This window comes from Centruroides vittatus, unplaced genomic scaffold (genome assembly GCF_030686945.1).
Source record: "Centruroides vittatus isolate TY-2023 unplaced genomic scaffold, ASM3068694v2 contig_817, whole genome shotgun sequence".
NCBI classification, from domain to species: Eukaryota; Metazoa; Arthropoda; class Arachnida; order Scorpiones; family Buthidae; genus Centruroides; species Centruroides vittatus.
The window spans coordinates 1,485,943-1,498,781 of record NW_027122532.1 but is presented as its reverse complement, the minus strand read 5'-3'; the positions used below and the strand labels follow the sequence as shown (position 1 = coordinate 1,498,781).

The window sequence follows — 12,839 nt, the reverse complement described above, 5'->3', positions numbered from 1 at the left end:
TCATTCCTTTTTTTTACTCCCCCACATTCAATGTAGTTTTTGCCAGATCTACACTAGACTTGGTGGATGGTGATGTATCGAGTGTCCAAAAAGTTACAGCAAGAAACTTGTAATGACATTAAAATTATAATTGCATACAAGACTTGTAAGTTGTATCCCCGAGTGTCCACTTTGCAGTAGACAGCATTACTGCTCGCTCACAGACGTTCTGGTTATTGGACTACAGTTTTTGAAAGACTTCTTTTCCAATAAAACAATCTCCTTCGAATCTGGCCTGTTAGGTCTCCAGACTTCACTCCCCGACTTTGAGACCTCTGGGAGACATTAAACACGGTAACTTTTCGGACATCTTGTACAAAATCCAACATATCTGGTTCAAACCACTCGTAAAAATTTCCGACGCTCTAACCCAGACGTAAATTTGGGTCACCGGAGCAGCAAGCAAATGCCTTTATTGCCTCGTCCGCCCAGTCGATTAAAACTTATTTTTGATAATTCTTCTTATATTATTTTTAACGTTAATGAGCATTTGGTACTTACTTGAAGATTTTCTCCTGCACAGATATGAATTTCTGATGTGATTGTAAGAGTAAGACATACTCTGCCTTGAAGAATACGTGTCGTACTTGACGCTAGCATTATAGCATTGGAATCTCAAATCTTTCAGTTCGTTTTCTGCTTGTTTCAGTTGAACTCCTAAGCATTTTTTCTGAAAGATACAATATTATTTTATTGAGTAAATTAAATAAAAATCTGCAAAATTTGTTAATTATTGTTTCCAAATTTAATAATTATAAATAGTTCATTTTTAATTCAGACATTTCTAAAATTTAATTTGGAATCGGTCATTAAATTTAACGACCCAAGAATTTGGCATATCGTTTGGGGTGTTTATTATATAATGGGGTATGGTTGTTGATGTTTATAAGTAATATGTGTGAACACAAGCTTGAAAAATATGTGATCGCAAGCGACACTAAGATGCTAGCGGAATGAGTGCTAAACACAGACTGATGGAGCGTGCCGCATGCGCACAATTTGGGACTTCCCCTCTCCTCGTCATTCGTTATGCGAAATATTGCTCGTTAAGCGAAGCAAATTTTTACAATTTGTTTTGCTCGTTATGCGAAATACTCGTCGTGCGAGGTGCTCGTTAAGCGAGATTCCACTGTATAATCTAATAAAACATCTATAAGTTTTGTTTATATTTGCAACATACATATCACTTAAAAAGATTTTTAATTAAATGATTCATCTAAAAATGGAGAAATTTTATGATAATTCCACTCATTAGGGATATTTTACACTTGCTCGCATATCAAGAACAATCAAAGGACTGTAAAATGGTTCATTGTTTGCATATGGTAGTTTATAAAAGGAAACTTTGAAGACTTCTGAGAAAAACTTTAATTCTATGCAGGAGTTTAGAGCCACTTTTAAAAAGCAAATGAGTAACTAAGAGGAAATGCAGCCCAAAAACATATTGGTGACAATTTTAAAACTACAGACATATAAATTCCCATTGATATCTGTCCATCTGTCCTTTCTTAATCTCAAGAATGGAGTTCAACAGATAAAATTGAGACCAGATACGAAAATCTTAGGAGCCAGAGGCCTCGATTAACTACTGTATATACGAGCTTCCAATTTGGACCAGAAGTCATGTTATTTCAGTTTAAATATTTTCTCCTGAATGGAATTATACAGATGACTGGCATGACACTCTTGTTATCAGGAAAAGTAAGATGTACAGGGGCAAGACCAGGGCCGGATTAACCCACTTTGGGGCCCTAGACATTTTCTTTTTACCGGGCCCCCTCCCTCTCCCACAAGAAAAAAAAACAACACATTTTCTTTAGATTTTAGAATTCACAATAACCATATAAAAAGCAATATATTTTTCTTCTTCTTACGTAATTGTATAATACACGAAAAAAATTTATTTTTCTTTCTCTTCTGACTTATGAAATCTCTTCTTATCTTATAACTTCAAAAAAATTTTAAAACGTATCAACAATGAATAAAAAAACAATTAAAGTTAAAAAAGGTAAAACGGGGATCAACTTGCAAAGAAAACTTTTATTTACATTAATAACCCCCTAAATGCATTTCGCCTATGAAAGGCTTCTTCAGTAGGTTCAATCATACATGGTTCATGCACCGACAGAAACTTATTAAAAGAAAACCGATATATTTTTGTTTATTTGTTTATTGTATACAGTTTCCAACAAAAAAGTAAACTATTTTATTTACAAATCTTTTCAAAAGTTTGACCGGGCCCTAGACATTTGTCTCATTTGTCTATGGGATAATCTGGCCCTGGGCAAGACACTACTAAAATCAATAGTACTGTGCATCAAAATTTAAAAAATTGCAGCCCAGCATTGTGAGAATGTCACAATAAATAATTGTTTGGTTTTTTTGTTTTCCCCCATATATCAGCTAATTTCTTTAAAAATGAAAAGATTAAATCTGTTTATTGTTTGTTTAAAAATTCTGAAAATCCTTAAGGCAGCTCTACACATTTGGTATCTGCCAAATGCCAAGCAAACATTTGGTTAATACCGAGTAGTGTGGACGATTTGTGTGTGAAAAATATTCGGTATTTGCCATTTCCCACTCCTTGTCGCTACACTGTGTCAAATGAAAGAGGATAAATAGGGAATTATTTGGCAATCGGAAAATACTGAATGTGTCGAACCACCTATAACCTTAACGTGAGTGTAAATTGATCCTAATGTCATTATTAACCCACTTTAGACAACATTTTAATTATGGTATTAAAGGGCAGTTACTATGTGGAAGTTGTGAGAGATAATGCAACAAGCATCATCAGAGTTAACAATTAAATTCACTTTATAAGTTAATAAATTCTATTAATCCATTTTTATGATGGAAGTTTATCTAATTTGAGTATTACGTAATAAGTTAGAAAGTGTACCTGTTCAACTTCTTTGTTTAAAAGTAATTCCCGATGTCTTATTTGTCCTTTAAGTACATTCTTTTCGTTCTGTAATTCTGCCAGTTTGTCTTTTAACAAATTCAATTCTTTGTTCTGTTTGTCCAAAGTACTCCGCGTGACGGACGAGTCACTTTCGGAAAACTTCCGTCTGTCGTCAATACCCTTATCTCTCAGCAAGTTATTCAGCCTGACAAATAATAAAATTCGGCAATCATTTATATATTATCAAGTAAAAAAAGCACTAAATAATCATTAAGAGACTTACCTTTCGCATTCTTTCTTTAAACATTTCTCTTCGTCTTTCAACTTGGTTACTAACTCGTTTGAATTTTCATATTTGTGTAATAAGGCTTTAAATTCCTGATGAATTTGTAAATTTTTTAATTCTGATTCTTTGACTCTTGACTGAAGTTCACACATTTCTTTATTAAACTTGGTTACAGTTTTCTTCCTTTGATTCTACATTAAATGTTTTAAAGGTTTTATTAATAAAATTGAATAAATTATAGTTTTTTTATTTATATTAAAATAACATCAATATAGGATGTGAGGATGCTTGTTGCGGCTCATCATATTGGGCCGAGGTGATGGCCCGTAACAAAGAACCGAAGATTCTTATGGTACATAGATAGTAATGCACATAGGATACACTGGGCAAAATATTTCTGAGTCATTTATTATAATATAACATTTTGATATGGTTGTTTATAGCTTGCCATAATGGAATTACCGTAGCAATCTTTTTGACTGCTATGAAGTTGTAGAAAATTTAAAAGTTTTGTATGTGGGCAGTCTATGAACACACTATCAATGATCAAGATTGTACAAACAATCTTACATGGACACATTCAGCTTAAACTTGAAATGAGTTCCACAAAAGATCAAAGCTCCTATCAATATTAGTAAAAAAATAGCCCAACTACACAGAAAACTGAAACCTTTTAGTCTCGATTTCCAAAGTAGTCAAAACACCACTCTGTGGCTGCCATGCTTTAACTTCATCTATACCAAAACATTAGAGCCATTATTCCCAAAATGGGTGCTACAGACCCCTTGAAGGTGATAGAAGACTCAAGAGAGTGCTGGAAGGCAAGAAGCAGTAGAGGTGTTGAAAGACAAGGGAGACAAATAATTCATTTTGAAAAAACAAGTACAGTTGCATCTGCATAAGTCGACACCCCAAGGGGAAGTGGAAATGTGTCGAGTTATCCGACGTGACGACTAAAGCGAAGTTGGAAAAAAAACCACAAAACTACAATTAATAAAATACAGTAGTGCGTTATACAGTAGTATAGGCTTACAATACATTGTCCCCCATTTACAATTACTCTGTAGATGAAAAACTGAAAAATTCATTTAGTGTTGTTTGTTTTGAGCACTTAACTGTCTCGACTTTCTTTTTCGACGATCACGAATGCCTTTAAAACATCATCTTCTCAATTGTCAATTGTTGGCAAGTAACGTCTAAGGATTCTTAATGCTTCTAGCGTGAGAAAATGCAAAATTGGATTCTGGTGTGACGTTGATGTAGATTGTATATTTTCTTTTTGTTTATCTGTTATTATTTTATACATAAAAATACATAAAATGTTAAGGCATTTTCATTAATATGTGTGTGTGTGTGTGTGTGCGTGTGTGTGTATATATATATATATATACACAGTGGTGATATTCGAAATATTTAACAAGGGGTTCGCTAGCAGAAAATTTTTCCCTGACAATCACCGACAAACGAAATGGAAGTTTTGGCTAGAAATAAATACAATACATTTTCTTGCAACCATATATCTAACAATCAGTGGCGTATTTAGAACGTAACGAGCCATGGGAGAAGGCCAGGTAACAATAGTATTTTAGAGCTGTCAACCTTTTTTTTTTTTTAAGGCAGAGAAATTCTTTACCGCAATATGGCGCTTCTAGAAATAGGCACATGTATGTCATCATCTCTCGAGATACATTTTACTTTTTCTTTCACTGTCCATAGCCCGACACGTGTTCCACAGCCATCTTGTATTGTCTCGCGCACGTGGCATTCTGGGATCTCTCTTATGACTGGATCTACTTTCAAGAACACTCTTGAATCGATTAAACCTCGATTGAAACGGTCGAGAGAGATCGCACCAAGACATACTCCCTGACCTTGCTCACAATCTAGATCAGTGATGGGCAAACTTTTTAAAGAGGGGGCCAAAAGAAAAGAAAAAAACTTTAGGCGGGCCAATATAATTTATTAAAAAATAATAATGATACATTTTACAAAATTCTTGTATTTTTTGTGATACTAAGCCCTATTAATGACTGAAAGATTACGAAGGAGAATGTGATGAATGAAACTGTGACTGCATTTCTAAAAGTTTTTCATAATTTGGTTCGAACTGGGATGCACTTATTCTTAGAAGAGAAGTTAAATGCTCATTTGTCAGTCTGTTTCTAAGGCAACTCTTTCGAAGTTTCATTGTAGAAAACACCTGTTCACATATATATGATGAAGCAAACATAGCAGTAACTTTCTGGGCATGAGATATCAGATTTGGGAAAGTGGATTTCGAGAAGGACTTGTAGAACTCTAATTTTGGAACATTAAGAAACAACTGTTTGAGTTGAGTGTTACATTGTAATTCAATCAATTCAAGTTGCAAGTCCGGTTTCACTGTGTCACAGTTCACATTAAAAGGCATACCGAAAATTTCAGTCTTTTTCAATGGCACTGAAGTCTTCAAATCTTTGTTCAAATTCACCATGGAGCCTTCTCAGACTATCTTCGTAACTCTTAAGCTTTTCCTTCATGACCGGGGCTATTGAATTCAACCTCGGGAAGTGAGACAAGTCATTCTTAGCAAGCTGATTCGCGAATAGAACAAGTTGTAGTTTAAAACTTTTGATATGGCCCCAGGTATCATCGATAAATTGATTTTTGCCTTGCATCTTGACATTCAACTTGTTCATGTGGCAGAGAAGATCCGCAAAAATACTGCATGGCTTTTGGATTTTACAAAAGCCATGCAGTATCTTCCAGGATTTTATACTCTACAGATCCCTGTTTCTCAAGGAAAAATGTCACTATTTCGTCTTTCAGCTGCCAAACTCGCTCGAAGACGCGTCCTGCGCTAAGCCATCTTACTTTCGAGTAGTACAATATATCAGAGTACTCAGATTGCATGGATTCTAGAAACTCCCGAAATTGTCTGTGAGCAAGCCCACGAGATCGAATAGCATTAATTAACTTCACAATAACGTCGAGCACAGGTTTCATATCCAAAGCAGATTTACACAGGGCGTCTTGATGTATGATGCAATGTAGAACATTGTTAATTGTTAAAAATTGTTAAAAATAGCCAGATAACAATATAACATTGTTATCTGGCTATTTTTCATTAAAGATCCCAACAAATCCAGATTTTTTCTGTCATATTTCTCGTTCCGTCTGTTACTATATAGTACAGTATATAGTTTACAAAGTACCTATAAATTGCATATACTATATATGCAATTTATAGGTACTTTCAAAATTGAAATTCCTTCCATAAATTCATGAAAAATATCTGACCCTGTTGTAGTTTCCTTCAACGACCTCATGCATGCTAGTTCCTCTGTAATACAGAAGTTTTCGTCAACACCTCTTATAAATATTAGCAACTGTGCAATATCATTTATATCACAGCTTTCATCCATAGTAATTGAGCAGAATTTAAATTGGCCAATGTTTGATTCCAACTGTGATAATATGTTTTTATCTATTGCTTTGATTCTAGAAGTCACTGTTTTCAGAGATAAGCTTATTGTTTCAAAATCTTTTCTTTTGTCAGGACATAAAATATCGCAAACTTTGAACATGCAGTGTTTAACAAACTCTCCATCAGAGAGAGCTTTAGCAATATTGTATATTGTAGCTTTTAGCAATATTGTATGCTACAACATAACTTGCATGTGTAGCTGCTTGCTGAGAACTATTTTCTTTCTTAAAAATACTTTGCTGACCTGATAGTTTTTTGTGTAAATCTTCTGCTTTTTGTTTCCTTTCTTCTTCGGTCATGGCTCTAACCTTGACATCGTTGTGCTTAGAGTTGAAGTGTCGTGAAATGTTATATTCTTTGTAGACTGCTACAGTTTCGTTGCAGATGAGACATAGTGGTTTATCCCTGAAAACTGTGAAAAAGTACTTCCAAGTCCATTCATCTTTGAAAACACGACACTCAGAATCAACTTTACGTTTCTTGGATAACGTCTTAGGACTAAAATTTTTCACCATATGCAGAGAAAAACTAGCAAACCACAACGCTAAGACAGGTCTGAATCAAGAAACGTGTTTCGATATCTAGCCACGTTGCCAGTTTTACTCTTCGCTACAAAGTTGCCAGCAGCCAGTTCACTCTCAACATAACATTCCAATATCTAGGATAAGTCAATAAATTTGTATGTCGTCACTGATATAAAACGAAAGAGAGGAGAAAAGAGGAAAATATTTATTTTTCTTATAGCCTGTATTCTTTTTTATTTGTCAGATTAGGAATAATGTCGCGCGGGCCGGATAGAACATTTCAGGGGGCCGCATCTGGCCTGTGGGCCGTAGTTTGCCCATCACTGATCTAGATTGAAATGCTCGGTGCAAACGGGGTATAAGGCCCTAGTTTAGTAGTATTACAGAGTATAATATGCATATTTTAATATATTTAAAAAAAAAAACAAACCCACTGAGAAATGTTCCGTGTGTTTAACAAGGTTTGGGAAACTGAAAATTTTAACAACGGGTTCGACCGAACCTGTGCGAACCCGCCGAATATCACCACTGTATATATATATATTAATAATATTAATATATTATTAAATATATTATATATTAATAAATAAACTGACTTCCCCTCCTGAAAAAAAATGCATTCACACCACATGTGTGGAGTGAATTCATTTTTTTGGGAGGGGGTGAAGACTTATCGGAGTGTGGGACGGCAAAAGTATGTCGACTTATCCAGTGGCGACGAGTTAAACGGTGTCGGGTAAACCGGAGTTTTTTAACATTAATGCCTACGTATGTCGGCCGGGACCACAGAAAACTGACTACTTAACCGACGGTGTCGAGTTATCCGGGTGTTGACTTATGTGGACTCGACTGTATATACACTAAAAGGAAGTAGTAGTCCGAAAAGTTTGGGAAATGCTGTTCTAAACCCATTATTATATGATTAATTAGCCATTTTTTTGTTACTCAAACACCTTTCAAAAAGCAGCAAATAAGAAAAAAAATACATAAATTTCAACTTAGTATCACCATTTTGTTTTTTACTCTGCTACATTAAAATTGAGAGTGGCACTAAATTGAAGTACCTTAAACAATGAAAATTACACTTAGTAATGAGGTGGAGACACAAGCTTCAGAATTTGAAAAGGTGCAAGATTCGGCAATAACAATGTCACTCACAATGCAAAAATCACTTAATTCTCAGACACTGAAATATTCTCTAATATTGTTTGACTGTATTGATAAGAAATAAGCAAAGTAAACAAAAAAGTCATAATAGTTCAAAACATCCCAGAACAAAAGAAATTTAAAACTAAACAAGATATCGAACAGCACTTTCCATTTTGTCCTTATTCAGTTTCACTGCCATTTGTTACAGAAAGAATTTATTTTATAAAAAACTGCTTAAAAACAACAAAAGGTAAGTGGTAAATTTTATACCAGCAAACCAACTGCCATCTTTCAAGAAATGAATATATCCAACAAACAGCCAGTTTTGTAAGAAATTTGCCTACTTAGCTACCAGTCATCTAGATGCACCAAATTTCCTTACATTTAATGGCAGATTGAAATGGTCACATCTCAAATGTTGAAAATTTGATTGAAATGATAAAATATGCAATATAAATATCAAATCAATAGTTGGATTCCTTTACTGGAGTAAGTACTAAGTAATTTAGTGAGAGAGAGGCAGCCACACCACCATCTCTTGTTAAATATGATAATAAATAAAGCATGCTAAAGGAATTCAGCCGTTTGTTTGATATTTAAAGTAATTATTACATATAATACATACGTGTTCTTCTTTCTTCATCTTTTGTATTTCTTCCAAATGTGCTTTTTCCATTTCTTCTTTACTTGTTTCTTCTTCTTTAATTCGATTCAGTAACCTCTCCTTCTCCTGATTCGTCAAGTTGAGCTTATTCTGCAAACTGTCCTTTTCAAAATATAAATTTTTATTTTTTGCCTCCGACGAGTGCAATTTATCTTTCAGCCGAGCGTTTTCTTTCTCCACGTCCTTTTGCTCCTTTTCGAGATTATTGAGTTTACTTTCTAGGAAATATTTACGTTGTCTCAACTCTTCATTTGCATTCCTCAAACTCTGAATTTCTAAAGATAAACTTTCGATTTCTCTAATAAATGTCTGCTTCTGAGTTTCGCTTAATTGAAGTTGCATTAACAGAGCCGAAATCTGTTCGTTGAGACATTTTAATTTGAGTTCGAATTCTTTTTGTTTCTCGTTCTGGTGAGACGATTCCGAATTATTAGTTTGGAAGTAATTAAACTTTGATACTAATAAACTAAACTGATCTTTTAATTCGTTAATTTGTGTTAAGATGGTTTGTTGATTTAAGTCTTTCGGAATCTGTACGGTAAGTTGCAATACTTCTCGCTGTTTGTTAACGTCATTATTGGTGCAAGCTCTTACCTGGTTCGAATCGATTCTTTCCAATTGATTACTATTTAAGCATGCACCTTCTGCAACTAAATTATTCTTATGGAAGTAGTTTTTATATTCAGTTTGATGATTCAATTCCTTACACAATTCTTTAGAGTTTTCAATGTAATTTATCTGTTTCTGTAATTTCTCATGTTGAATTTTCTCTTTTTTTGAATGATTTTCAATGTTAATTTTCCATAAATTGTTTTCTTTATTGTCATTATTTTCTTTTACAGTAAGCATTTCAATTTTTACGTCCCGAGATGCAGATGTTTCTCTTGTCTGTTGTGCACAATTTTCCTTTAATTTATTCTGAATTAAATCCATCTGCTCATTTTCTACACAAATCACCATCTTATTTTTAATGTCTTTTGTGTCGCAGTTATTCGATAAATTATAACTTAATGCTCGATTTTCTAATTCTTCCGATTTTATATTCATTTTCTGTAACTGAAGCTGGTTTAATTTGTTTTCTTCTGCATTACTTATAACCTTCTTTTCATTAGCAATTTTAATATTAATTAAATCTTGAAGTTCTATTAACTTCAAGGTAAGATTACCATTTGTCTCCAATAAAACCTCTCTCTCTTTTTTTAATGATTCTAAGCAATTCATCTGATTTTTTAATGTTTGTTCGACTTCTTGAATCTTTGATTTAAGTTTAATACACTCAATTTCTTTCTGTTCCTTCTCCATTTTTTCATTATTCAAGATTTCCTCAAACTTCTCTCTCTCTTCTTTCTGTTTTTCTTTGATAATTGCATTTTCTTTTGCTAGAAAATTCATTTTGGATATTATTTGTTCATGTTCTAACTTGAACTGTTCTCGCTCGCCTTCAAATTTCTGCATTTCGTTTGTAAGTACTGATAATATTTCCTCTTTATTTTCATTTTCTTCATTCAGCCGAATGCTTGATTCGCTATTACTTGCTAATTTAGAAGTTAAGCAATTAATTTCATCTTCCTTTTCATTTATTATTTTATCTTTCTGTACAATTAATTCATCTAATTCTTTTAGTTTTGTTTCCATCAATTTAGACTGTTCAAAATCAAAATTAATTTGGGATGTTCTGTTCAAAATTGTTTCGACGGGTCGGGGATTCGTACCAACTTCCCATAATTGCCCCATTTGACAAGTAGAATCTTTTACACTTGATTTTAGATTAATTCCTTTCAGATTCGATTGGTGTATAACCTTGACGGCAAGATTGTTTTCAGTTTTAATTGCATCAAAATTATTATTTAGGTTATTACATACTTGATTAAAACTTTCTTGTGTTGATTCATGCTTATAATGAACATTTTCTTCTTGTTCAGTGTGAGAGAAAGCCGCATTTTGAATCACCTGTTCAGAATCTGCAAAAACTATTGAAGGCGTATCAATTCTCTTAAGCTTTTCTTTCAATATTTCATTCTCAGTTTCTAGAAAATTGATTCTATTTTGAATATTTTTCATTTGATCTTTATGTAATTCAGAATTCTCACCCTCAAACTGTTTATAAAGATGAAATTCATACTCTGCACAATTGATTATCTTTGAATTATTCTCATTAGCTATGGATAACAAATTATTAAGTTTATCGACTTCACTTTTATAGGAATTCAATGTGTCTTCTAAAACCTCAATTTCTTCAATTTTTCTATTCTTCTGGATAATTTCTTGTTTCAGATTGATGATAATTGTTTCTAGATTTTTATTATTATTCTCATTTTTATCTAATTTCTCTTTATACTCCTTATGAAGCATATCGATAGCATCTTTTAACTCGCATTCCTTGGTTTCATATTCATGTAATTTAATAATAGAAATGTCCAAACTTTTCTTAAGAGAAGAATTATCATTTTCAAGCAACGACTTTTCATTAATAATTACGTCTACGTTCTTTTCTAAGTTTTCAAAGCTGTTATTTAGTTTCTTCAGATCTTTTGTCAGGTCTCTGTTCAGAGTTTCCAGTTCCGAATTTTCTTTCTTTAACGATATTATTTTTGCTTCCAACTGTTTAACGTCTTCTTTATGAAGTTCTTCCGCACTTTTCGTTTTTTCTTGTTCTGCTAACAGGTCATTTTTTAAAGTATTGTTTGCAAATGATAATTCGTTAACGGATTGACATAAAGACTTGATGTTCGCATTTAAAGATTCTATATTCGTATTTAAAACTTTATTTTCACTTGCTATCTTTTCGATAATCGAATTAGCTTCGTTAGTTTTCTTTAATTGTTCGCTATAGTTTAATTCAGATTTCTGTAACAAAGTGGATAACTCTTGTTTCTCGATTAATAAATTGTTTATGTTATCCTCTAAATTTTCTTTATGCAAAACAGTTTGATTTTCTAGTTCTGCTGACTTTTTGTGTAGCAGATTTAACTCGCCACCCAAGGACATTTTTTCATTGTTTAATTGTTTGACTGTAGAAATTAACCTTTCCTTTTCCTCGTTAAATTCCATTTCATTATTTATCAATATACTTGTAATTTTATCAAGTTCTTTAGAAAGTTCTTCGTTTTCTTGTGATAGTTTAGCAATTAAAATTTCCTGCTTACTAACTTCTGATGCATAATTAGAGAGGCTTTCATTCTGTACTTTTAGTTCTATGTACAGAGTTTTCCACTTGTGACATTCGTCTGTTGTTTGATTAAGATTTTCATTTACGATGTTCAGTTTTTCGAGGTATTCCAAATTTGTTTCGTGTACTTTACTAAAGTCTAAAGAAATCTGATTTATTTTATTATTTAAATTTTTGACTTCGGTTTGAAGATTGTTATTTTCTTCTTTAATTTTCAGATTATCTTTGACTAATTTATCATTTTCCATTTCAATTGTATTGTTAATTTCTTCAAATTTCTCTTTTTCTTGTGTTAATAATTGGATTTTATTCTCTAAGTCCTTTCTTATTAAATTGTCCTTTGTTAAATTTTCAATTTGGTCTTCCATCTTCATTTTACTGTCGAGTAGTTCGAAATTCTCTCTCGTTAAAACTGCATTCTCGTCCTGTAATTAAATTAAGAAATTTATTAAAAAAGAAAATTTTATCAAGGGCAATTTATTTTAAAAGCTGTTTAATGAATTTGAAATGGCTATATGTTTCGGAATTGACTAGCCTAGAGCCAAATCATACAATAAATATGGGCAACCTACGGCTGGAGGGCTTTGTGCTTTTCCATGGCACTCAAGATCCTTAAACATATGATGTAAATATGTAA

The 12,839-nt window shown here is 32.8% G+C and overlaps 1 protein-coding gene across 3 annotated transcripts in view; it reads right to left on the bottom strand.

The window, feature by feature from the left end:
- Positions 1 to 12,839, bottom strand: part of LOC136982249 (putative leucine-rich repeat-containing protein DDB_G0290503) — a 50,251-nt gene that overhangs the window by 3,722 nt on the left and 33,690 nt on the right. For all 3 annotated transcript variants that reach the window (XM_067278709.1, XM_067278710.1, XM_067278711.1), the window contains exons 11-14: positions 8,995 to 12,627; positions 3,228 to 3,421; positions 2,942 to 3,149; positions 541 to 709 (exon numbers count right to left, since the gene is read on the bottom strand). In XM_067278709.1, coding sequence (XP_067134810.1) covers positions 541 to 709; positions 2,942 to 3,149; positions 3,228 to 3,421; positions 8,995 to 12,627 — 4,204 coding nt within the window. The remainder of the gene's footprint in view (positions 1 to 540; positions 710 to 2,941; positions 3,150 to 3,227; positions 3,422 to 8,994; positions 12,628 to 12,839) is intronic.